The 27,651-nt window shown below is 30.2% G+C and overlaps 4 protein-coding genes across 14 annotated transcripts in view; 2 read left to right on the forward strand and 2 right to left on the reverse strand.

Moving 5' to 3' along the window:
- LOC111677049 (alpha-catulin) overlaps positions 1–18,103 on the forward strand; it is a 55,523-nt gene extending 37,420 nt beyond the window's left edge. Inside the window, exons 1-8 of one of the 6 annotated variants that reach the window (XM_046953501.1) lie at positions 11,719–11,886; positions 12,888–12,985; positions 13,653–13,831; positions 13,907–14,087; positions 14,146–15,713; positions 15,786–16,094; positions 16,171–16,377; positions 16,664–18,103. In XM_046953501.1, coding sequence (XP_046809457.1) covers positions 13,805–13,831; positions 13,907–14,087; positions 14,146–15,713; positions 15,786–16,094; positions 16,171–16,377; positions 16,664–16,786 — 2,415 coding nt within the window. In that variant the 5' untranslated portion in view covers positions 11,719–11,886; positions 12,888–12,985; positions 13,653–13,804 and the 3' untranslated portion in view covers positions 16,787–18,103. Of the gene's footprint in view, positions 1–11,718; positions 11,887–11,911; positions 12,244–12,887; positions 12,986–13,652; positions 13,832–13,906; positions 14,088–14,145; positions 15,714–15,785; positions 16,095–16,170; positions 16,378–16,663 lie in introns of those variants that run through there. The other 5 variants (XM_046953502.1, XM_046953503.1, XM_046953500.1 and 2 more) reach the window with 5 other exon arrangements.
- LOC111677026 (deubiquitinase DESI2) lies at positions 348–2,817 on the reverse strand. 3 transcript variants are annotated; one of them, XM_023438051.2, is made up of 5 exons: positions 2,661–2,817; positions 2,039–2,195; positions 1,665–1,973; positions 1,509–1,597; positions 348–1,445 (listed from the first exon to the last, which is right to left on the reverse strand). In XM_023438051.2, the coding sequence occupies exons 2-5, from the start codon at positions 2,171–2,173 to the stop codon at positions 1,364–1,366; spliced, it is 615 nt and encodes a 204-aa protein (XP_023293819.1). In that variant the 5' UTR covers positions 2,174–2,195; positions 2,661–2,817; the 3' UTR covers positions 348–1,363. The 3 variants fall into 3 exon arrangements, with proteins under 3 accessions (XP_023293819.1, XP_046809463.1, XP_046809462.1); XM_046953507.1 differs by lacking the exon at positions 2,661–2,817 and adding an exon at positions 2,407–2,544; XM_046953506.1 differs by lacking the exon at positions 2,661–2,817 and adding an exon at positions 2,248–2,305 and having other exon boundaries at positions 2,039–2,188.
- LOC111677041 (homeobox protein ceh-17) lies at positions 4,408–8,237 on the reverse strand. Its single transcript, XM_023438080.2, has 3 exons — positions 7,927–8,237; positions 4,743–4,924; positions 4,408–4,653 (listed from the first exon to the last, which is right to left on the reverse strand). Exons 1-3 carry the CDS (start codon positions 8,195–8,197, stop codon positions 4,570–4,572), a joined length of 537 nt encoding a protein of 178 aa, XP_023293848.1. The 5' UTR covers positions 8,198–8,237; the 3' UTR covers positions 4,408–4,569.
- Positions 18,104–18,733: 630 nt separating the features above from the next.
- LOC111677048 (focal adhesion kinase 1) lies at positions 18,734–27,568 on the forward strand. 4 transcript variants are annotated; one of them, XM_046953495.1, is made up of 19 exons: positions 18,734–18,822; positions 21,430–21,583; positions 21,647–22,068; positions 22,131–22,408; positions 22,479–22,588; positions 22,653–22,912; positions 22,973–23,231; positions 23,292–23,513; positions 23,577–23,709; positions 23,786–23,918; positions 23,994–24,135; positions 24,201–24,405; positions 24,466–24,614; positions 24,683–25,884; positions 26,187–26,644; positions 26,712–26,822; positions 26,892–27,006; positions 27,082–27,195; positions 27,262–27,568. In XM_046953495.1, the coding sequence occupies exons 2-19, from the start codon at positions 21,544–21,546 to the stop codon at positions 27,451–27,453; spliced, it is 4,545 nt and encodes a 1,514-aa protein (XP_046809451.1). In that variant the 5' UTR covers positions 18,734–18,822; positions 21,430–21,543; the 3' UTR covers positions 27,454–27,568. The 4 variants fall into 4 exon arrangements, with proteins under 4 accessions (XP_046809451.1, XP_046809452.1, XP_046809450.1 ...); XM_046953496.1 differs by lacking the exon at positions 18,734–18,822 and adding an exon at positions 18,837–18,933; XM_046953494.1 differs by lacking the exon at positions 18,734–18,822 and adding an exon at positions 18,925–19,051.
- Positions 27,569–27,651: the final 83 nt, after the last annotated feature.

The following is a 27,651-nucleotide window of genomic DNA, read 5'->3' on the forward strand; positions in this document are numbered from 1 at the left end:
AAGTGAACTTCTTTTAGATTAAATTGATTCTGTATAATAATACAGAATAATCCCAGATCTATTTTTAATTAACAAGCTTAGAACTTCAAATCTATAATCTTGTAATCAGATTTTCAATTTTTTATAGGTTTCACCATTTCATTAGTACAATCTGGCAACGTTTTTGTTTTATAAAAAAGTCGACTTTCTGACTTTACCGTAACTCAATTCTTTTCCTAAAAGAAAGTTGATTTTGAATTTTTATAATAAATGTCCAGTTATAGACCAAATTCGAAAATGTGTAAAATTTAAAATTCTTTTTCTATTCAATATTTTCATATTTTTTTTTTAAATAAAACTACAAAAAATGAGTTAAAGAGATGAATTCGTTTTGTACTTGTATTTTGTATGATTCTAATAGAATATCTTTTATTTTTCTGTCTATACAATATAAATTCAAACATATTAATTTTTTAACGACATCACTTTTTGTTGGAAAACAATGCCGGTTGTTGTTGTAAATATAAAATAAAAATACATAATACAATTTATATTATTTAAGAACAATAGATGTTTTTTCTATTTTTTTCTTGGTAACGATAATTTATGTGCGTAACAAACGAAAATATTGATGTTTTACTTTTTTCGTTTTTTAAGTAGTAGTATTGAATAAACTAAATAGAGTTATATGTAGACCATTTTTAACTTTTTTTTTATTTTCTTTTTGTTTGATGTCATGAAGTGATATTAAAGAACAGTTTTTAAATTCATTTTTAATACAAGTGTTTTTTATAATTAAAATAAGACCTATTTAAAGAGAGAGAAAATAAATGTCTTTTGAGTTAAATAAATAAACTTCTCAAAATACATTTTATAATTTTTCTTTTTGTTCAAGATAATGAAATATTAATAAATATTTCAAGTGATAACATGTTTATTTTTTTTATATAATTTTTTTTTATAAATGCTCATTGTCATTGCAATGCTTATTTGTTGTTTTGCACGAATAATTTTCCGTTTAAGAATAAAAACGATCTTATTTCGAAATTTATCCACAAGATAATGATCGTAAATTTAAACAAATAGAATGCAAATTCCGATGATTGTGATCTTAATGAATTAATTATATATTTCTATTTATCTATCGTTTAATCGTTAATTTAACCGAATTACATTTCTAAAATTTATCAATCTAAATACAAAATAATATTAAAAATTTTAAAAAATAATATAATTGTTACATGCAAATATGTGTATGTATGTTTGTTTGTTTGTATGTAGTATGTGTGAGTTGATGATGGTTGGTTGTACGAGTATGTATTTATATAGTACAAATTGGTGCAATGTGTTTCGATTATTATTGTTGCCCCGAACAAATCCTATTTCAAAGCGGACTATGTTCAGAGTCATCACGTTCCTGGATAGCCGTTATGCTCTGCTGTAAGGCATTTGGAGTTAGCCATTCCCTTAAGAATAAACATTAACAATAGTAAGTTTATTATAAATATAATGATTTCATTGAAACTTACTTTGGCAAGCATCTTTGCAAAAATGGTACACATGAACTAAAATGGGCTAAACGGTTTACCCAGCTGGGTATTTCTTGGCCACAAAGGATCTGTCATCAAATTAATATATTTTTATAATATTAAAACTATTTATTTGTTATGTAAATAAACACATACCTGAGTAAGAGCACTGGAGAAATGATTGCAGTTGTTGTTCATTAAATGATAACGGTCTCCTCGAAATTGGTTGCCCAATTCTTCAACAATACGTCTAACTTCTTGGTATGTAAAATCTGTACAGCCAATTTGTATACTTTGTCTAAATTGAAATTGTTCACCCAGTTCGTCATGATCTCTGGGCGTTATTTCAAAAACACCAGTAAATGGAAATGGATGCCCGCCATAAGCGAATTCCGTACCAAATACTTCTACGCCAGAATGAAAAACACCCAAACCAATCGAAGTCGTATATTCGTTAATCCAATACTATGGAAAATGAAAACAAATTAATTGTTTACATGGAAATGAAAATATAATACAATTATTCTTACCATGTCGTATACATTTAATATAACTGGTTCTCTATTGCCAGTATTGGAGGGCAGCAATTCATCATTTCCACTGTCTTTCGATATGCCTAGACAACTGGGAAATGGTAAGTTGCAAGGAAGACCATTAGAAAACATCGTTTTTGGTATTTTCTATTGACTGAAAGCAATCACAACATAATTCAATTTAAATAATTATTTTCATATGTTACCAGACACAATATAACCATTCATTCACTAATCTACTATCAAACCACACAACAACTGTCATCAATTAGTTTTCAGTGAATTAAAACAAAAAAAAAAAAACAAAAAGTTAAAAAATCAATGCTACATAATAAATTCAATGCAATAATAACAACCATATGTACATTTGTATGTATGTTTGTATGTATACTGGTGATTCTCAAAAAACACAAAAAATAATTAATTCAAACAAATTGTGTCAAAATATTGACCAGTTATTTACGCATTTCACTTTCAATACTTTTTATTATATTTTTAACAAAGAGTTTTTTAATTCCTTTCTTCTTATTCTTGAAAATAAATCTTTTGACAAAAAGAAAAAAAAACAGTAGATACATATATAAAGCAGATTGTAGACGACGTAAGATAACTCTAGTACCTTGGAAAATATGATTCGATTTTAAAATAAAAACTGAAACAATTAACTGTTTCAACTGTAGTGAATTATTTTCTTTAAACACAAAACTCCCAACAGTATCATTCAAAAAAAATTTATGTATCACTTTGCAATAAACATGGAAAATGTTTATTTTTAGTAAAATTGTAGCTAAATAATAAGATTTCGATATTGCCAGTAACTAGCAGGGTGATAATGATATTTTAAAAATGTCAACACTAATAATAATTTATGTGAGACATGCTGTAGTTAATGTGTTGTCTGGTACATTTTTTTAATATGCGTACAATTCAAGGGTAAAAAATTGTAACAAAAGGGATGGTACTTTACGTTACTGATCTGTGATCTTTTATGTGAAAACAATAAAATGGACTTAAAAATGATTGAAAATCTATTATTATTCACATTTGATAAAAACTTGATAAAAATTTATTTTAAAATAAAAAAGTAAGAGAATTTTTTTCGACTATGCCGAATCTTATATGCCTACCATCAAACCGTATGCCGTAAATTAAATGCCTCCCTATAAACATTAGTTTAATATATGAACTATGTAGTCGAATTTGAAAAAGTAGAATTTTATGCCAGTAATATGCGTTTAATTAATTTTTTGAAGGTGGCCTTATATGGGGACTAGGGATATTATGGACCGATTCTCATAAAATTCGGTGGAGAGATTTGTGCTCATAACTTACCTATGTTGCATTTCAAGCCAGTAGTGATCGTTAAAGTCATTTCCTGAAGCGAACCTTATTAAACCGATATTGCCCTTTTCTTTGCTTATATAGAAAGATGGACGGACAGACATGGCTAGATCGTCTTAGAATTTTATGATCAATTTTTCGATGTGTTACAACGGAATGACAAAATCAATATACCTCCCATCATTAAAGTCATTTCCTGAAGCCGAACTTATTGGACCGATATTGCCCTTTGTTTATATAGGAAGATGGACGGACAGGCAGACATGGCTAGATCGTCTTAGAATTTTATGATCAATATTTCAATGTGTTACAACGGAATGACAAAATCAATATCTTTTGATTGTGAATATAAAATGTAAAAATCTTCGATCTCTAATTTCCCTCTAAAAATAGATTTTTATATGAAAATCATTAAAACGGTTGTAGTTTCTTAAATTACGCTCCAATCAAAAAAATTTGTGAGAGCACTTAAAATTAATTTTTTATATAGGAATCGGGAAAATAGTTGAAATCATAAATAACGATTCAATTAGGAAAATATCAAAAATCTGTTTTCATTAATATTTTCAAGTAAAAATCGATTTTTATATAAGAAATCTTAATTCGCCTTGGTATCGTTGATAACGCTTCAATTGAGAAAATAGCAAAAATCTCTGATCGCTTATGTTTTCCACTTAAAATCGGTTTTATATGGAAAATTTTAAATAGGTTGTAGTTTTTTAAATAACGATCCATTTGAAAAAATAACAATAATCTGTAATCACTGTATTTGCCACTAAAAAAACAATTGTCCAATTCGCAATCGATGTCGTACCGTTGTAAAGTAGTATGTCGTAATTTTTACATTATTAATTTGTTTTTGTTAAAAAAAAAATATTTGAAAATTTTTTATGACTTAAAACGCTACAATGATACGACCTCGAATAAAACAAATATTTTTATGACAATCCTAAGTTGGAAGTATTGAAACACATGCTTAATTTGAAATATATTTTACATTTTTATTTCTTTAATATCATTGGGATATGAAATAAATTAGTAATTCGTTAAATTATTAAGAAAGATCTATTTGGATATACTAATTAGTAATTTTGTCTTTCTTATTTAAATTAACGATATTCTATTCTTTCACATTTTGCATTTGTAGAACTATTTTATATAAAATATTATAAGTAATTGTTGTATATTTAGTATGAAGGCGTCGATCTACTGATATGTATAGAATGTCTTTCCTGTTTTCGGAATTTTGCTCTTCGATTTTGGAACCAAACCTAAAAACAATTTAAGAAAATAAAATTACAATATTTAAAATATCGTCAATCAGCACATTGTTAATAAGTAATAAAATCCTCTTTTTTACCTGTACCCGAGCTTCGGTTAGATCAATTTTTGTTGCAATTTCTTCACGTGTATATATATCGGGATAATGTGTTTCCTGGAATATTTTTTCCAGTTCCTTTATTTGGGCCGAACTAAAGGTGGTGCGCATTCTTCGTTGCTTTTGTCGATCTGCATGATATGATGATGAATCATTTTTAAAGTCTGTAAATCGTAGAGAGAGGATATACATAGGTGTCTTAAACAAATGTCATATAAGTGTTTTTGTCGTTTAATGAATTTTTGCATAAATAAAATTTGCAAAATACCAGCTGTTATCGTTAAAATTTTGAAAAAATGTGAACCAGATGTGTGTATAGGTTCCACAGTTTGAAAAAAATTTTCAATGAGTAAATTGGACTTAACGATATTTAACGACTGCTGCTGGAAGTTCAAAATGAGTCCACTATAAGTCGAATAACAAAAAATATTGTCTATTGTCAATACCAAACAAATCAATATCAAATAATATTTGGATTATAACGTACTTTGAAGAAATTTGTATTGTATCACAAACTTTTCTGCAAAACTTTCTGAAAATCTACAGGTTCCATATACTACTCCTCTACTGAATGTAATTTATGTTAACCTTGAATTATATTCCGATCCGAATTATATTTTTTTTATTGTATTAAGAATTCAATATAAATTAATCGGTTGTCAATTTCTTAAAAACGTCGAAATGAGATAATAAGCGTTATAAATTATTTGTATTAAATAATTATTGTTATATCAAAATCTATACAGTTTGGTCCACACTGGTCCTGAGTACCAATAAAGTAGAATGACTTGGTCAATCGGAACTTTAGAGCAAAGAAGGCAATTAGGGCAGTGTTAGGTGATATAGTTAAATCTAAGATCGTATTAGATTGTAAGAAAGTTTTATCTGAATATTCTCTCAGAGGTAGGGATAACATCATATGGATACCAGGCCACTCGGGAGTAATCGGCAACGAAAGGGCGAATGTAATAGTTATAAAGAGAAGGGAGCTCGAGGCAATTAACCCGATAAACGCAAAACCATTCGACGCTACAAAAGCTGAATTAAACATATTGGTGAGAGAATCCCATAAGTCCTATTGGAATAATGAAACAGTGGATGGAACCACAAAAATCCTATGGGGTAAGTCTGATGAGAGCAGGACGAGAAATATCCTCAATATGAGCAAGTCTAAAGTTAGTATTGTGGTACGTATTATGAGTGAACATACATCTATGCAAAATTAGACGTGTTGATTCAGACGAATGTAGAAATGTGAAGAGGACAGTGAAACTCTGGAACACTTTCATTGCCACTGTCAGGCATTCGTCGAAGTTAGATCCCAGCATCTTGGAAGTGATGTTATTCTGGAAATAACATTCCTGAATAACACCCATAATTCAGAGAATATTTTTTAAACCCTACACCACTTTAATGTGGAGGGTATATTGGGTTTGTGCTGATTATTGAAACATACAAAAATATTCGTCCTATACCCACCAGTATACCAATCGGCTCAGAATCGTTTTCTGAGTCGATTAAACTATGTCCGTCCGTCTGGCTGGCTGTCCATGTAAACCTTGTGCGCAAGGTTAAGATAATTGGATGAAATTTGGCACAAAATCTTTTATGGCCCAAGGACGAAGTCTATTGATAAATTCGGTCCATTATTTCGCTTAGCCCACATACAACCGTACCCCCGAATAGGGCCTTTGGGCTCATAATTAAGTTACATATTATTTTATGTCAAGTCGGCAAAACTTAGTTTTATAGAACTTTTAATGACATTACCGATTTTTGTAATAATCGGGCCTAATTTGGCCCTAGCCCCCATACAAACTGCCTTCAGAAAATGATTTGAAGGTCAAAATTCATTTATAAGCACTAATAACACTTTTAAATTCTACATAAATAACTTTGAATTAGACGTGAATTTCTCTACTAAAATTTATAAAGATAGGCCCCTCTTGTAAAAAAATCTCTTTTTTTCCTAAAAAAAAGTTCCGGAAAAATGTTAAAAAACAAATCATATGCATTATTTTTTTATAATCTCCATGATTCATTAGGCCACTATTGGGCTGGTGTAGGCCCAATAGTGGCCTAGATGTATTTCTTCGGATTTGAAAAGTTGGCGCTATGTGCCAAACGACAAAGTAACTGTCGATTTATTGAAATCAATATTTGGCGATAAACTGATTTCTACAAATGCATTTGTGACGTGATTTAACATCTTTTGATTATTTCCTGAAGTCTAGACCAATACATGAGCTTATTCATTTTTCTTGTTAATATTGTCATATTACCAGAAATGTTCAAAAAAGTCACCCGTATTTGAATATCCAGAATGACATTATTTCCGAAAACATTTTAATCATTCGAAGAAAAAAAATATTCAAATTTTTATCAAAAAACACTTGATTTTAAAATATTTGGTTTTCTACCGCGTCAAGTTTCTTCCGACGCACCTTTGGATTGTGTATTTAGTAAACATCAAAAGGAAATACAATGATGTTTTAAAAATATTCTTATTCAACATGGATTAGGAAGTTTATGAAACATTAAAAAAAAATTGTCTGACTAAAAAATTTGACATATTACTTATCCGAATGAATAAATTTCAAAGTATTCAATTTTTATTTCCTCCCCTGAAATCAAAAAAAAAAATTGTGTTGTGTTTAATTTTGTTGTTTGTATAAGCGTGTCATAAGCGTGTTGTAACAACAAACAAACGGACGGACCGATAGACAGACAGACAAACAGCAGCCAATTTACTTAAGTGTTTTGAGTGGTAACTTGTAGTAAAAGTACTAACACTGAAAAAGAAGGTCGCCCATCAGACACATCTGGTTAAATATAATTTTACTATGTTAAAGAAAATGTTAACATTCGTCAGATTCAAACATCTAGCTTGGTAGACATTCATTGAACAGTGAATGTACGTCAGTGTGTTTATTTGTTTGTGTGCTTCTATGCGAATAAGTGTTAATTTTATTTCTGGTTAAGCGCTTCTATTAGATGAGGAACAAGTAATAGGATAACAATATTCATAAGGATTAAGATTAACAATCAAACAATGGCATATGTACATATGTATGTAGGAATGTGTGATTTTACGTTTGATTTTGAAATTAAATTTGTTAATGAATTACAAAAATAAAAAAAATAAAGGAATTAACTCTAGACATACCTGAAAACTGATTGCTTGTAGTTGTTTGTGAGTTAAAGTTGAAATATATATCCGATTCCTCTTGATTTTCATATAGAACTTGGGTATTGACATCATTAACTACTGTACTATGATGATGCGCTGAGGAATGACTGTGACAATTTTTAAAATGATCCATTACCAAATCATAACTGGTCAATATGTCTCTACCGATAACATTAGAACTATAAAACGTTTTTGCGGAATCTTTAAGATTTTCCGAAATCACAAAATTTTTCAATGAATACTCCATTTTATGATTGTTTAATTTTTTTCTTTATTTTTATATTTTTCTTGTTTTAATTTAATATCAATTTAGCAAAATATATATATAATATAATAAAAAAAAGGAATTCAATTTGAAAAATAACTTTATTAGCACTATATTATCTGAAGGATGCAATTAATACTCATATTACAATGCTACACGCTTTAAAGCGAGTAATTTGATAAAACAACAATAAAAATAAACAAAAAAAATGAAAATCCAACTTCACACAAAAAGGCGGTGCCAAAAAATTAGGGGTGGAAATCAAATTTTCCATAAGATGCTACAATTTGCTCGTTAATCATATTAGACATTTGTAGCAGCATGTATTCTTTGTTTCATTTTTCATAATTAAAAAGTTTTTCTGGGTTTTTCTCTTATATAATTAATTTTAAATTAAATGGAAAAGTCATGTTCTTTCCAAACCTTTTATAATAATAAGGAATTTTGTAGTTTTTATCACGTTTATAAGTATCTTAAATGTTTAACTAACCATAAACTGCCAACCAACTGTTGTAGGGTGACAAGTGTGAAAATTTTTCACATTCTGGGCAGTACCAGTTGTTGGTGACCTACAGCAAATGAACAAAGTTGTTTAGTTTAATACACAATTTATTAACATTTACTGCTGTTATACACTATTTACCATATTTTCTGATTATGTTGACATCTTATTTTCTTTTTCAAAAATGTTTGTTGTACAATGAACTTATTTATTATTATTATTATTATTTATCATTATTACAACGAAATCACCATTCGGATGAAATTTTGAACTTTATACTCTACATGTTACATATGTATATTGAATACTCTCGATATTGAATATTATTACTTCTACTAAAACCATTAAGCTTGTGTACACATTTCATGTGATAGAAAAGACCCTTGGTCGATGTTTATAAAACAAATGGACAGTACGGCTAAGGCCGAGTTTTTCTGATAAAGATAATCTTCATTTTTTGGTTAAACCTAGTTTAATATATGTTTCGTGTTACATATTATCTTAGTTTAACTGAGTGTAATTGGCCAATTAAACTCAAGTTATAAGTGAGAAAACACAATTAATAAAAACAATAAAACAATGATTTTAAGTAAATTGCAATTTTTTGATTTGTTTTATTTATTATTGTTTTAAATGTTTATTTAACATTATTCCAAAAATTTTCCATTTTACAAAAGTATTGTTTAAAAAAAACAGCTGTTCATTGTTTATGTTTTTGAGTGAAAAGTTGGCAATACTAAATTAACTGAGCTTAAATCTAAAACTGAAAAACACAATCATCGGTTATAGCCCGTCTAAATTTGTTCCGAGTTTAATCTACTATGATCCATTGGCAAATCGACCACATATTGTAGTATCGAATCAATTGTGTTTAATACCCTACTGTCACTGTAAGTTAGGGTTATGACCTTTTTTGGGCGGCAAAATACCATAGCACTATCTTTTAGCTAATACTGTCTTGTTAATTCGGTCAAAAAACTTTTATATAGAAATAGTAAAATTTATACAAAACTTCATTGCCTTTGGTGCGGGAACTTTTTTCACTATCATTAACATCTATTCAAGCCCTACAAGCTCTTGCTATGTAAGTAGCCCCAAAATTAAGTCGGAAGCAAAATACCTTAGAGTTATATTCAATTTAAGATCGGATATAAGTGTATATATAGTAAGGAGGTCGGAGGAAGTGATACTTCATTATTCTTATACCGTTCTGTAAAATCGCGACACTTGAGTGGTTCTTTAGACACTTAAACATTAAAATACAACATTGATTTTTTCGAGTAGATGACGTTGGAATCTTGGCGTAAAAGGTCAATTAGAAAGATAAAGATTAGATTAGATGAAATATCTGAACCTTTTGGTATCACTAAATGTACATAATTTTTGGTGGATAATAGGTCTCCTGCGGTCCATTACGAAATCCATACTAGCGGTCGTTAAGTAAATTGTTAAACTCTAAATACTTAACAAGTCTTTTTGGGGACTGATTAGGATAACATTAAGATAAGGAAGGAATAGAGAAGAAGAAAGAACTGAACCTTGTGGTATAACTAAATGTATCTTGAACTCGTTTGATTATATCCGATCTATAGCAACTCGTATAGAGCGGTCCCTGATAAAGTTCTATATAAATCGAACGCCTATCAAACGCCTGGAGGTATATAGAGCCACCTCTTAACTTTCACAGTAAAATAAATGGAAATACACTATTTTTGCTAGAGGAATATTAATAGGTCTCCTGGAGTCCATTACAAAAGCCATACTAGCGGTTGTTAAGTAAATTGTTAGAGTTTAAAAACCTAACAAGATGTTAGCTTACATTTCATAACTTTGGAAAGTGAAGAACAAATTACATTTTGCGATAAGAGTTATTAGACTCTCTCTATTTTTGGGGACTGATGTAAGAAAGAACTGAACCTTGTGGTATCACTAAATGTATCTTTAATTCGTATAGAGCGGTCCCTGAAAAAGCTCTATATAAATCGAACAGTTAGGTTTTGGTAAAAGTGCTCAATGATAATAAACACTATCAAACGCCTGGAAATATGAAGAGCCACCACTTAACTTACACTGTAATAGTAAATGGAACTACACTATTTTTTCTGGAGAAATATATAAATAGGTCTCCTGCAGTCCATTACAAAAGCCAAACTAGCGGTCGTTAAGTAAATTGTTTGTTGTTTCAAAACCCAACAAGATGGTAGTATACATTTTATAACTTTGGAAAGTAAAGAACAAATAACATTTTGCGATAAGAGTTATAAGACTATCTCTCTTTTTGATGTAACATTTCAGCATGCTGAAAAGATTGGTTAATGAAGGAGCTAACATCGAACAGCACTCCGTAGGGTCCAGGAGACTTACATATTTATGTTGAGAATCGCTTGTGATTGTTTATCTTTATGAGTTCAAAAGAATATGTTTATCACAACTTCTCTTTCGAGCTCGGGGAGTGGTTGATTGCTTATCGGGTGATTGAAATCTTAGAGGTCGACATTCATTAGTAATCCTCAATTAAAGCTGCAATATGGGATCAAAAACAATACATTTAAATGAAATGATCCCCCAGTTACCTGTAGGATCAATTTTAAGCTTAAGAGTTGCTTATGTTGACTTCTAGAGGGAGTTGATTACTAATCATTGTGGTTTTATTTCTAAACATTACCAACAACGCGGATGATTAATTTACGGATCTGAAACTTATTTAAAATTTGAACCCATTAACATAAGGTTCATTTAGTATAATTTATATTTCGGGGTTTTAAAAGCTTGTTTTTCAAAACGTGTTTAAAAAACTTATTGTCTATTATTATTATTATTATTATTATTATTATTATTATTATTATTATAATTTTGAAATGCTATTAAGTAACTAATAATCGAAAAAATACTTAAATGTGTTTTCGATTACACTACCTACAATGCAACAAATTTATCGATAATCATGTAATTTGAAACGTTGTGCGCATGTGTTATCCAGTGACTCTTTTAAACACTTGCTTACCTGGGAGCATCTACAGAACTTGTGAAGAAAATAAAATAAATAAATTTCCACAAATTGTTTATGAATTTAAACATAAACATATAAATTATTATAAATTAATCATCATTTAATAATTGTGCAAAATATTAAAAACGTTATTGACATTCATTTGTGTTCGGAAATTAGGTAAAAGTTAAGAATTGAAATCGAAAAAAAGTTTTGTATGAAAATGCCTTTACAGTCATTGTCTTGCAAAAATATTTTGTGTATTCTGTCTGTCCTAAGAATATTAAAAAATGTTGTGGTAGAGATTTTGTTTGGGGGCATTAAAATTTGCTTTTAAAGTTAAGTGTTCTACAGGAAACTCCAAACAGGGGAGATATTGGTAAAATATAATGATTAAAGGATTTTTAACGTTTGATTAGAAAAGTGAAAACAAAAAAGAAGAAGCAGGAACGAAAAAAACATACAAACAAAACATCAAGTCGTAATGTGAATTAGTGGTATTTGTAATTAAATTTTCAAAAAGAAGTGACTAACGGGGTAATCATTTCAATAAGAATTGAAAATATAACTTTTGGATTGATGTATGTACATATGTAATGAATAGTGTTGCATTTGTGTATACTTTTGGTTTATATAAATACATTTTACAAAATTGTTTTTAATAAATATTTAATTAATATTTGAACCCCTTATATATGAATGCAGGTATAAGTGAGTGTATTTGTTTTTACATGTTAGTGTATGTGAATTTGTTCTTACGTCGCTATTTGTCCACAAGGTTACAACGTTACATACATATGTTTGTACATGTGTATATAGCTATAGATGAATATATATTCATTAATCCTGCTCCCTATTTTAGGGAACGTTTTAAAATTTTCGTTTATTTTAGCTTAAACTATAAATATTTGTGGTTTATATATATTAATTGGTCCATTGATTGATTTAAGGAAACAAGTTTTCACTTTCTCTTGCGTCCACACTGTGGGCTCAAGTGAAAACTTTATGATCATAAATTACTTGTATTCTTTAGTCCAAAATGTATACCTTTAATAGGGTGCTTGATGAATATTGTCATCAATGTTCTTTGGTAATTACTTTTCTAATTACCAAAGAATAAACACGGACCATAGCAGAAATTTTGAGGGACAGACCTAATATACTTGTATATATTGCAAAAGGAAAATAATAACTTGTAATATAAGTATATTATTTCTATGTTTATGGACTGTAACCTTGAAGATGATGATGATAGGCTACGAGTAGCTACTAAGTAAAGGTAAAGTTGAATTGGATTTTAAATCGAATTATATTGTACCTCTAGGTAGACATTTAACTATAGATGGATGAATGTACATATTTTTTATTTCACACGATTCTAACGTTGTTATGTTTGCTTGTAAAGTGTACTGCTACCCACACATGTTAAATATGTGTGTTAAAAGTTTTAACACATAAATATATCTATTGATATTTGTCATAAGTACATAATTTCAGATGTATGTATGTACAAATGTATATATGTACAATCGTATGTATGATGTCAATATGCAGTTAATGCAACTATTAAATATGTCATTAAAATACATATTACGAGTACAATCAGGACATTTGTTTTTATAGAATGCAAACTGAATTGATGTATACTTATATAGATAGATAGATAGATAGATAGATAGATAGATAGATAGATAGATAGATAGATAGATAGATAGATAGATAGATAGATAGACAGATAGATAGATAGATATATAGATAGATAGATATATAGATAGATAGATAGATAGATAGATAGATAGATAGATAGATAGATAGATAGATAGATAGATAGATAGATAGATAGATAGATAGATAGATAGAGAGATAGATAGATAGATAGATAGATAGATACAACACTTTTTGGAATTAAACCAATAAAATTTTAATTCTTTATTTATTAATACTAGAAACTAGTAGGTGATCAGCAGATCCTATTGAATCTACTAATTATGAGAAAAAGTATTTTAAAATCAGAGCAAAATAAATAGGAAACATTTAAAGGTTTAACGCCTAAACTACTAAGACACACGGAAGATTGTGGCAATAAACTGAAGTTAAAATGATATCTGCAAACAATTTGGAGCCGGTAAGCCTTTGAAGTGTGCCCAAAAGTCCAATATTTAACACATTAAATCATAAATATCACATTAATTTATTACAGTTAACACCGCAACGGCACTTGGACATGAGTAGTGAACAGAAACTAGTAACATGTAAACGTGTAGGACAGGCCATAAATATGGCTGTCGATCGTTTAGTGACAATAGGAGAAATTATTGCTGAAGGATTTCAGGACATCAAGGCTGATATGTTTGACTGTTGCAAAGATGCTAGGGATACTGGTATGAACCTAAAGACACATAAATGTGTAAAAATTTTGTAATTATATTCGTAATTTAGGTAAATCAATTGAACAATTATGTATGTCTGGAGATTTGATTAATGAGGCTAGCAGTTTGGCCGTGGGTATTCCCAAAACATTTGTTGATCATACTGCCATAATATTAGCTTCACGCTCTTTACTAACCTCTATAACTAGAGTCCTGTTATTGGTTGATATTATTGTCGTTAAACAACTCTTCACCTTTAAATATAAAGACAGTAAATGTCCCCAGAATCTGGAATGTGTTATGAACTTTACGAAATTTGTGCAAGCTTTTTCGGCTTTTGGCACAGAAATGGTTGAAATGACATGTTTGACATCAAACGTTGCCAACAACAGTTTAAAAGAGGAAAGAAGACGTTCAGAAATTCTCTCAGCCCGCCAGGTTTTGGATCATTCTGTCAAGGTATTGATAACATCGTCAAAAGTTTGTATGATCCATTATAATTGTGTTATAGCGAGAGAAAATCGTAATACGGTATTTTGTCAAATACGACGTGGCATGGATCATATACATTTTATAATCAAGGATGCAATTCTAGAATCGGAATGGCATTCCTCTAAGCAACACTACTCCTATTACAACAACGACGAGCGTGGCACCATACATGCAACCATACAACACTTTACCTATCTAATGCAATGCTGTCGCTATAAAACGAAACACAGTGATCCCTATTTAAATGCCAAACTTAATCACAGTGTCTATAGGAAAAAGTCGGTCGAAAAGCGTTGGGCAATTGACAATAAGAGCAAAAAACTATACGACTCCGGTGGTCTACCCGAGGGCGAACGTTTGTTAAATGAATGCTATGGATTGGATCATTATTCCACCAGCAGTAGCAGCAATAGTCCTAAGTACAAGACAATCAGTCCAGATTGCGTGTGCGGTGATTTGATTGAAAAGATTTTGATATCATTCGATCGGATATTGGAAAACATACATGATTTCACAGATTCTCCCTATACCAGCCATGAAATGCGTGAGAACATTTTAATATATTGTGATCACTGTACCAGAGAACTAAATAAGTACCTAAGAAATGTTGTTGCCAAACAAGGTGAACAGCAACAATATTCCAAAGATCATTTTCAAGATGAATACATTGACACTGTGCTAGCTACCGTGAAAACACTTTCAGAACAATTAATAAATTCGGCCATTGAACAATCGCGTGAAATGTTCAAAGCTCTGAAAGTGTCAACGGAACTCGTCAACAACCTTAATGTGGCCATTTCTCAGCAAAATTTGCCGCATTTTACGCAACAAGTTAATGAATTTCATGAACATTGTGATCATATTTTAGAAGTATGTAAGTTATTACGACATATAGCTGTGCAGGATGCTTTAAAAGAGCAGGCAAGTCACGTTTCGATTAACCTAAGAATCTATGGACCGCAAGTGATATTAGCTGCCAAAATCCTAACTAAATTTCCTTTAAGCAATGTGGCTAGTGAAAATTTTGATGCCTTTGTAGAAATGTGGACTTGGCTGGTATCGGAGGTCACATTGGTATCGAAAAAGATATTGGAGTCAACGACCGATATGAACGATCATGATTTGAAATATTTATCTATGGGAACGGTGTGTTTATAACATATTTTTCAAGAACATATTTTTCAAAATGAATTAAATTTTATTAAAAATTTCTTATAGAACGCTGCTGCTGAAGTTAAACCAACTAAAACAGTAAATTTTCAGAAAGATTTGCCTGAAAGTGGCAAGGAGTTGGATTTGGAAACCGAAACTGTTAGGAAAGACCTACAGCCTCGTTGGAATGAAGAGTTATGTGATAATGATATAATAAAGAGAGCTAAAAACTTATCGGCCATGGCGTTTTTAATGTATCAGTTTACAAAAGGCAATGGTTCCCTAAAAACTACACAGGATCTGTTTACTCAAGCCGAATATTTCGCCGAGGAAGCAAATCGTTTATATAAGATTTTAAGACAATTTTCTTATCAGGTATAGCAAGTTTTTAAAATATGTTTTATAAAGTTTCTATTAATATTTGTCGTTGTTGTTGCTGTTGTTGTGGTAGGTTCCTGCAAGTGCACACAAAAAGGATCTATTAAACGTTTTAGATCGTGTGCCGACATTTGTACAATCACTACAATTCACTGTTAAGGATCATACCGTAGGTCCATCAGCTACTTATGTGAAAGTAGATCATGTTATCAGGGAAACCAAAAATTTAATGTGCGTTATCAATAGTGTTGTGACAAAGTGCCTAGAATGTGCTACCAAGGTAATTTATAGATTTTTAAATATTTTTTTTAATTTTCTGCAAATTCTTAATAAAAAGGTTGTCTGTTCAGTTTTCATATTTGGAATAATATGTATAAGTTTTCTTTTAAATTCAAATAGTATTTAGTTTGCTAACTTTATATAACAGAACTGAAATTAATTCATTGCTAAGTTAGCACAAATTATAATTGAGTAAAATATATTTTTCTTTTAAATCTTGTTCGCTAATATATTATTATTCAAACATGTATTTGTTTAAAACTTTATTCCATTTCAATCGTATTTAGTACAACTTGGACTTTAATAGTGTTGCCGGAGGCATAACGGCTGGTTCTATGGGTGCCGATGACTGTGGCGGTGGAGCCATGGACTCAAAGGGTACCAGCAATAGCACCGAAGGAAGCATGTGACATTACGGGATGGCTCGAAGAGCCAAAGGTGACACGCGTCGAACTCGTGTTTCATTTTTACTTTTCTGATTGTTATTCATCGAAACTCTAGTTGTTATATTTCTGAAAACATTTAAAATTTCTTTACGCTATTTATCGATGGATTTAAACGTAATGTACTTCGTTTAGTGACAAAACATAAAACTCTGTGGTTTACTTATAAGAAACCACAAGACATATACATACATACTTACATTCTTACATACTATATTGTACATTAGGAGAATGAACCATTTAAATATATATAAGGATGTACAGCCGACATGGTTAAAATCCCCTTGGTACAAAGTTACCGTTACATATTTGAAAATTCGATTCTAGTAGAATCCATTGACATTACCATTTTTAGAGAACTTTTTTTTGTAAATCGCACAAAAGTAATTACATTTATTATTAAATGACAGTTTTCTTCATTTGTTTAATAAATCAAAACTAATTAAAGGTCGTCAATCCCTAATGTACATTCATAAGAATCAATCGTTGTAAAAAAAACACAGAATTTTTTCTTTTTCAAATTACCTATCTAAGATTAATGTTTGTTTACTTACACATGCTAAATGTATTTCTTAATCTGTATAAAAAAAGAACATAAACTAAAAATGTATGAATAATATTTAATATAAAAATTTCTTAATTTATTAGAAATTATTATTTTCAATTTGTGGAACGTAGAGCTTAACAATATTACCTCAATGGTTGTTTATAATTGTAGTCCTGAGTACAACATTAAAGTAATACTTATAAAATAAATAATATATTATTAATAATATTATTAATCACAATATTAAGTTTATATTTAATAATTCAAATAAAAAAAACAGTATGTATTTAAAAAAATTGAGAGAAATAGACGGTTAAACTCGAAAAAGTATAGTTAAAATATGTACTATAACATTGTAGTATGTATGTGACCTAAAGGTGCATAGAAATAAGATGAAACTAATATTAAACATTTTTTTATTCAATTATTTCCTTTACTCTTTCTTATACATTTAAACTCGTTTTTTTTTAAATTTATTCTTTTTCCATTTTTTTCTTTATAATGAATTTAAAGCATATTTTTCTAGATAAAAAAAACTTATTAATATTAAAATAAGATTTGAAATCCTTGTAGTATTTACTGTGCATGTCTTCTTAGAAATCGAGCTAAAGTTTTTTCCCCAATTGCAAATTAACAATCTATAAACAAAAATCATATTTAAATATAATTGCTTTAGTATTTATCTTTGAATTTCAAATTTATTATGTGAATTAAATGATTTTAAGAAGAAAATATAAATCAAAAATATAATTCGTTTTAATAAAAACTTAATTATGCTTGTATTAAGGTAAGAAACAATAATAATTAAACGCTGAATTCATTGATTAGTTTTGAATTTAATTTAAGTCAAAAACTCAATAAATAAGAGTTTTGAATTTCAGTTATTTTCTTTAGATGCCAATACAAAAGCATATAATGTAATTATTTTATGAAAATGTTGATTACATCCTTCTGCATTTTTTTATATCATTAAGTAAGATTAATAATTTTAAACTAACGTTTGATCTTGGCTAGTATTAAAATTTTCAACAGTTTTAAAATACCATTAGACCATCAAATTAAAAGCTTTATGTCATTTTTTATACATATGTATTTTCAAGACTAATCTAATTTTCAACTTAAAAAACTAGCCTGACCAATTCATGATATAGTCCGAATGAAAAGAGCTAGAGGTTTTTTTACAAATGGTCCACAATCCCAAAAAAAAAATTTAAATTTTAGTAACAGATTCCGTACTTTAATTTTTCCCTTTGTAATATTACACAACACTGTTGAATAATAATTAAAAAGTAATGAACTGCTCAACACTGTTCTGTCCATGAAAATGACATTTTAGAAACTCACCACTAAAATATTTCTAGAGGTGCGTCCATTGCCGGCGTTAATTTTTGTCGGCGCAAGTCTAGAGGTGCGTCTAGACGAAAGTAAATTGATTGATATATATTTTTTTGCGGAGGTGGTTGTTGTTTTTTTATACTATGTGATTGCAAAATATATTTACGAAATAATATTACAATTAAAACAAAAAGAAAATGTTAAACTAACCAACAATCATAATGAATATTTAGTAAATTCAGTAAAATAAATTAATTGCTATCTGTTAGCCGTGTGTGTGTGTGATAAAAATTTTCTACATGTTAAATTTGTGTGAAGAAAAAAAACTACAGAAAATTGTGCACATAGTGGTATAACGCCTTAAAATACAAAAATAAACATAAATTATTTTATTACAAATGGAATAATATCGGGTGTATGCTTATGGTTTAATAAACAGCTTTTAGAAGATTTTTTTTTTGGCCGCCTGGACAGACGGAGCCAACTGTTTAGCAAATATGCTATTAAGTTTTAGTTGGTTTAATTTCCTTCCATATTCATTTGACAAGCGTGTGTTCATTTTTTTTGTATTTTCATCTATAGTATTTTTACTGTTATGAATACATATTAAAAAAATATATAAAATGATAATTTAGGTACAATAACCGCAAAACAAAAATGTAATAATAAGTTGTGCTGTGCTGAGTATTTGTTTACACACATCCATTCCGTTCCATTATGCTCCTCTCCATAATAATAATTTGATTCTTTTTTTACATTTTTTTAATTCATCCTACGTACATATGTGTGTCTGTATGTATCTGTATATTTATTAATGTATATATTTACATACAACAATATTATGGAGTGAAAATGGATGTATGTATGTATGTATGTATGTTACATATGCATGCTTAAACGAAAGTTTTTTTGTTTCTGCATGAGATAGTTGGACAAGTGTTTGATGACAGTTTACAATTTAAAAAAAAAACAAGTAGGAAAGTATAGTCGGGCATGGCCGACCATATGATACCCTACACCATGAGTATATTTTTACAATTTTTACTTTTATAAAATTTTTATTTTTTGTAAAGAAACTTTTATGTTGAATATTACCATAATTCCAAAATATTTAAGCCATTTATTGATAAAAAAAACTAAAATTTCTAAATGAGGCTTTATATAGGTCAAATATGGGCCGATCCTCGGTAAATTTGGGAAAAGGATATATTTCTAAATAACAGTTAGTTTTGTTGAGTTTCATTGCGATACAAATGGTTACAAGTCAGTTTTAGACGTTTAAGTCATTTTTTGAAGGGGGGTTTGTATGGGGGCTAGGGTCAAATATAGGCCGATCCTTACGAAAATCTGCAGTATCATTTATACTTATATAAAACTTATTTGTGCCAATTTTTAGAGAGATAGCAGAATATTTGACGTAATTATAGCATAAAAAGTTCAAATAGGGAGGTACGGTTGTATGGGGGCTAGGTGAAATAATGGACCGATTTCAACCATTTTCAATAGGCTTCGTCCTTGTGCCAAAAAACATGCTTGGTCCAAATTTCATCAAATTATCTTGAAAATTGCGGCCTGTACCTTGCGCACAAGGTTTACATGGACAGCCAGCCAGCCAGCCAGCCGGACAGACGGACGGACGGACGGACATGTCTTAATCGACTCAAAAAATGATTCTGAATCGATCGGTATACTTTAAGGTGGGTATTGGACCAATATTTTTGTATGTTACAAACATCAGCACAAACGTATAATACCCTCCCCACTATAGTGGTGTAGGGTATAAATATTTTAAGTTTCGCACTCATCTATTATTAGGAGATTATTTAATGTTTATGCTAAGTCATAAACCGGCTTAACATTAAAATTTTGTATATCGATTACAGACTCCTAAAAAGTGAAAAATAACTCTTAAAATAACCATACGGTCGCGTAAGTCTTAATAATGCTTTAAAATGTCTCATATCAAAACTTTCGCCATATTAAAATTGCTTTAAAATTACTTTTAAAATCGAGAATGTTGGAAATTCTCTATGAAATTTGTTATCTAGAATTTTTAGTTTCTATAAGGTAAGGCAATTATGCATCGATGTGACCTGTATTTTCCATGTTAAAAGAAGATCTTATCAGTGTGATTTGTAAGATTTAAAATAAACATAACGTTATCAACGAAACCACTACAGATTCTTCCATATAAACTTATATTCCAATTGTTCCAAACAGATCCTTAGCACTAATAGTTCAAACTTAAATATTCCAACATATTTCTGTAACAACAACTTGAAACCGGCTTAAAACATATGAAATTATGTATAAAAACAATACAAATTAAATTGTACCTATAAAAAGATCGCAAACTAATTAAACGAATGTATTTATTAGGAGTCTTCAATGCAAAGTATCAAATTAAGTTTTCGATTAATGTAAGTTTATATTCTGCATTGAAATAGAAACTTATTATAAAAAGTCTGTTTCTTTTACTTAAAAATTATTTCAATATTTAAGCTTCAAACAGATACAACTAATAAGAACTTTACAGTTCTAAAACTATTGATGATGATCAATTATGATAGAATAGAATAAATACATCTTAGTAACCACTATGTGCAGTTAGTTCCACTAAAAATGTTATAAATAGAAACAATTTAAAAACAGTTGATGATGTTATCATTAAAAAATAAAATACTTAAATATATAATTAAAAATTTCCTTTTTTTCATATCTCCTTCAGGTACAACATTTAAAAGTACTAAACAACACGCATGATAATATGAACAATTAATTTAAGGCTCAAAGTTTTAAAGACATAGGGACTTTATATTATAAAATAAGTTAAAACAAAAGCATGTCTCAGTCCTTTAATAAAAATCATACTTTTAATCAAGGTAAGTACTAAAGTACGACACGAACATTATAATAATATTTAAAGCGTAATTATCTACTTAAAGCAAATATATCAACAAAATTTAATTTGAACGTTTACTGGCCGAACAATCAACATCATGCGGTTTGTGTGGACGGGCACAATGACACCGTTCAAGATATCATTGAGAAGACGGTGGCTATGGTGCCCACCGGCCCGAAACCTAATCCCCAATATTATGCTTTGCGTTTGCAAAATATGGTAACAAAAGAAACATTGTGGATGAATAAGACGACTAAAATAGAAAAACTACTTGAACACATATGGAATTCAGCCTGTCCGAATACGGAATGCCCGCAGCAAAAGTCACAAAATACGCCACCAACCCTAAACGTTAACGACAAACTAAGCGTTTGGAGACCCGAACTACGAATACGTTACTTGCCACACAGCCTCAGAGAACTTTATAATGAAGATAAAATCACATGTTATTTTTATTTCGATCAGGTATATTATTTCTTACAATTTACAATTATTATTATGATTATTGTTATTGTTGTGCATTTAAGGTGAAGCAAGATTTTATACAATCAAATTCAAGCAGTATAGATTTTGATAGTGCAATACAACTTTGCTGTCTGAGTATGTTGCACTATTTTCGTAATGTGACGCGTCCAATACCAGATAAGAAGCAACAACATGTCGAGCATATTGACAAGGAAGTAGGCTTTCATCATTTCCTACCAAAAACTGTGATATCTTCAACAAAGCCAAAGAATCTGAAAAAAGTGATACATACAACATATAAAAAGATGTACCAACTAACAGATGTCGAATATATAACAAAGTGAGTAAACAAACACAGTTTTACTTTTCTATATATGCTGGTCTATATTCATAAATCGTTTGTTTCTTAGGTATTTTGACATTCTCAACAAGTTCTATGAGACAGAATATGAAAAGTTTTCCGTTACTTTGAGTTCGTCGTGGAACATATCGGGTTATCTTTATGTTGGACCTAAAATAGGTATTATAAGGTGTTTCTGTTGTTAAAGAAAACTATAAAAAAAGAGTTCTTATTTTCATAACAGGTCTTTCATATCAAACACATCCGCAAGCAAATATGATACAGGTGGCCACCTTTAAAGACATAAATCGAATAACGACATTATTTTTGCCCAAAGATGATTTACATTCCAATAACGAAACGAGCCCCAAGCCAGTAGTACCTACTAATGACGATGGCACACAATTATCTAAAACCTGCAGGTGCCGCGAAATGAAAACCCAAGTCCGAATTACAACCAGTAGTAATGATGAAGATTTAGTTATAACATGCAACGGTTACAATGTAAGCTAACCTTTTTAATTGAAATGCAATTTTTACGTTAACTTAACATTTTGTACTTAGACGGCTACCAGCATAGCTGATCTTATTGAAGGCTATTGTCTTTTAATAAGCAAAAATCAAGTTTGCACTCTTTGGAATCCTTTGAGTCATCAGAGAAATGATAAAACTAATGATCTTACAATTCCTATATCGACCCTGCAAATCAGCAATGGTGAACAAGTGAACGATAAAACGGATGAAAACTCAAAGCCAAAATTGAGTGAAGACTATGCCGAGCTGGGTCTGGTAGATGAAGAAGGCGACTATTCCACTCCAGCAGGTAAATTAATAGTTAATTTTTAAATAAAGTTTATTGCTAACAAAAAGTTTAACATTACAGTACGTAATTATGAATTAGATAGATCGGAAATATCTCTTAAGAATACAATTGGCGTGGGACAATTCGGCGATGTTTACATAGGATCCTATAATACCAAAGTTAAATGTGGTGCTAAAGGTGACAAAAACGATTCAACGAATTCAGCTGTAATACAAGTAGCGGTTAAAACCTGCAAAGCCAACGATGATCCTGAAAAAATGGAAAGGTTTCTTGAAGAAGCTTGTAGGTTTTGTTGACCAAACATTAATAAGTTGTCTGTTAGTAATTTAACTTTGACTATTACAGATGTAATGCAGAAATTTGATCATCCCCACATAATACGACTAATTGGTATTTGTAGTGAATCTCCAGTTTGGATTGTTATGGAATTGGCGGAATACGGAGAACTTAGAGCGTATCTAAAGTCAAATGCTGAAAAGTAAACTTAAAAAACTTAAATTTATTTTGTGTTTTCTCATATCTAATCGATTTTTTCATTAAAACTCATAAACAAGGCTGAGGAGGGAAACCTTACTGCTGTACTGTTATCAACTATCGACTGCTCTAAGTTACTTGGAATCAAAGAAATTCGTACACAGAGATATAGCAGCTCGTAATGTTTTAGTTAGTTCGCCCACTTGTATAAAGGTGAGTAAATATATGAAACACCTTTTTAAGTTTAAACAGAAGAATTAATGTGCTTTGGAATATTGTTTGTTTTAGTTGGCCGATTTTGGTTTATCCCGCTGGGTGTCAGAGCAATCGTACTATCATTCCAGTATGTGTATGTTACCCATCAAATGGATGGCACCAGAGTCAATTAATTTTCGACGTTTTACCATAGCCAGTGACGTTTGGATGTTTGGTAAGAGATTATTAATATAAATCTATATTTAAGAATAATTTGAAATAGATTTTGTGATTTTATAGGTGTCTGTGCTTGGGAAATTCTAATGTTGGGTGTAAAACCCTTTCAGGGTATTAAAAACAGCGATATTATAACAAAATTAGAGAATGGTGAAAGACTACCCTTTCCCAACAATTGTCCACCCCGATTGTATTCATTGCTTTCACAGTGTTGGACTTATGAACCGTCCAAACGACCGAATTTCAAAAGAATTAAAGAAACTTTATAGTAAGTAAAATGAATAACTCTAAACCGTTTTTATATTGAAACAAATTTTGATTTTAACAGCGAAATTCTAATAGAAGAACGAGCCAGTGGTTTCGATAGTATGAACAAGGAAAATGCTCGTGTTTTATCCATGATTATGAGTAATAATGAAGATGGTGAATTGCCACCCACAAAACCCTCCAAGATACCACAAAGCCTGGGTGGAGGAGGTATGTACAGTCATTAGTTTCCTAATAACCTTTTTTCGATTCAATTAACTTGGGATTCTTTCTCGTAGACAATAATAAGCTGACAAATGACAAAACTACTGCCCTCAGTCCTCAAACGTATATAATAGCACAAAATCCCGAAGTGTTAGCCCGTTTATTGAAGGAAAATGAGAATCGTTGTATTAATCCAGCAGCTTATACAACACCAGCCTCGGTATTTAACAGTTTAGCGGTTGATGTAGATACTACTAAGACAATTAACAATGATTTAGCTCTAAAAACGACAAAACTTCCCGTATCGGAATTTCTTAAGTTAGACAACACTATAACTAGGGATGAAAAGGCCACGGTCTTACAAAGACTTCAACAGGACAAGATTAATATAAATTTAAATGAAACGAAAATGTCACAAATGCCACTACAATCGCAAGCTCAAGCTCAAGTTCATACTCAAATACCATCAACTATTCCAAATCAAATGATGGCCAAGGGTTCAGCTAATCATGCCTGTCCCGTTCCGCAATACATGCGTCAAAGTGATAATACACATTTAGGTTCTATAGATCCACGTTTTACCGCACATCAGTTTTCTTATAGTGATAGTACCGATTTTGAAGGTTCTCTTCAATCTTTGCCCTCGGGCCGATCTCCTTGTTTAGTAGGTAACGAAGATAGAACACAGGTTATTTACGACTTTGGTCGAAATACTCCAGTCAATAGACAAGTGGGTAGTGTTTGCGGCAGCCTCGAACGTAATGTTATCGCACCACATTTTAATAAAAGCAGCGGCAGTCGTTCCATAGGTGGTTCATTAGAACGTAACAAATCGTTTATTAATCCGGTTAATCCTCCACGTAAATGCGTCCCTCGTAGTGCTAGTCTGGAACGATCTGTTTACAACAGAGACTTTCCGAAATCTTATTCACGCTCTGGCAGCTTAGAAGCCTATTCGTCGTTTTTAGCATTTAAAAATCACATGAAGAATTCTCCCGACTACAAAGCCTTCGAAGAAGAAATATATGATGTTTGTCCAGCGACAAATTTGAAATGTTGTCCAACTACAGGCCAAACATATATACCGATGACTCCCGGTTGTGGCTTTGTTTATCCCAATAACGATCAAAGAATAATGATACAAAGTATGAATGCCAACATTCCCATTGATCAGCCGCCTCCCCACCAAGAGAGAGTCCAAGAAATGGATTCTTCTGGAAAAGCATTTTGTTCTGAAGTGAATAATAGTAAAGCTATGATACAAATGATGGCGGAGGTTTGAAATTTTAAACTCTTTCGACTTTATAATTTGTTAAGATTATAATTTTTTATACAAGTTTTTTTCTGATTTGTTTTTTTTTTAGTTTATAGATGAACGCACGTTTTACATTTTATTCTTTTACTTGTTATATAGATTTTAGTTTTGTATTTAAATTACTTTTGTTGTAACCAAACTAAAAGGATTTGGGGTTTTATTTAAAATTAAAACCCACAAATTATTATTAGCACGGATACACACATAATATTGTAATATTTTTATATTAATATGAATATTTTATTTAAATTTAAAAAATCTAGAAAAACCGCAAAACTTCCGTTGGTCATGACATGGAAACGCCACATTATCCCTTTGGTTTGGTAAATAATTCAGCTTGTGATAACATTTCGACTAATAGTTCTTACTGCTTGGCGGAAAATCAAAGCTACAACTCCCCTTCGAATACAAAATTGAACACACAAAGCGTAGGCAACCAGTCTGCATCTTATTCGAACGCAGCAGATACATCTGCTTCATCCAGCCGGCAATCAACTGAGGCACAAAAAAATAATCTTCGACCTAATTTGAATCGTAATAGAGACGATGTCTATTTAGCGACCAAAAATGTGGTGAAGGCCATCATAACGCTGTCACAGGTGGTGGGAGAGAATAAAGGCAACAACTACTTGGAACTAGTTAAAGACATTGGTTTTGAATTAAGAAAACTGTTGCAATCAGTTGATCATATATCGCCTTTAATACCAGCCGAGGCATATAAGTAAGTTGTTTTTAATTTTACTTAATTTTTTCAACAATTTTAATTTATTTTAAATATCCTCTTACAGGGAAGTCGAAATGGCACATAAAGTATTACCTAAAGACATGCACGAATTGGTGGCAGCTATGAAACTAGCCCAACAATACAGTGATACCACTTTAGATGTAGAATATAAAAAGTAAGTTTTTGTTAAAATTTCATTTAGTAATTCTTACAGTTTTATTGCAAAAACATTTACACATTTTAGAAGCATGCTTTCGGCAGCCCATGTACTAGCGATGGATGCAAAAAACCTATTAGATGTGGTAGATGTTATACGACAGAGATATGAATCCGTATTTGGTGAATATTTCGAACAAAATGTAATAAGCGCTTTTATATTATCTATCAATGGTGTTTTATTTATAGATAATTTTATTGTAAATTATTATTTATAGGATTCCTCATCGACCACTACAACCAGTAATACTCCCATTGGTGAATTAATGAATGAGGATGGCTATCAAATAATGCAAAATCATCCCATGGAACCCTTTTACTTAAACAGTGCTGTATGTAGTGTAGCATATACTCAGTGTTTAATATTTTTATTTTTTTGTAATTTATTTCATTTGCAGGAAGCTCACAATATTGTAGTTAATCAAAATCTAGTCCACAAACCTGATAACTTTCATAACGCAAGAAGAAATTCAACATTCAATGCTGACCTAGTAGGCGTGTCGAATTTTACTAATGAACAACAACAACAACAACATCAAGCATTAAAAATAATTGAAGATACTAATGATTCAAAGACTCTTAAATTATAATTATAATTAATTAAAAATAACCATTGACCACTATGTTAATAGTGTAATAATAATAATAATAATAAATTAATAACTATAATAATAATACATTTTTCATATTACATAAAAAATAAAACTGAATATTTAACATACATGTATTTATTTAAAATGCAAAATAATAAAAGAAAACAAACCCAAAATAATTATTTTATTAATTTT

Source organism: Lucilia cuprina, chromosome 6, assembly GCF_022045245.1.
Source record: "Lucilia cuprina isolate Lc7/37 chromosome 6, ASM2204524v1, whole genome shotgun sequence".
NCBI lineage: Eukaryota > Metazoa > Arthropoda > Insecta > Diptera > Calliphoridae > Lucilia > Lucilia cuprina.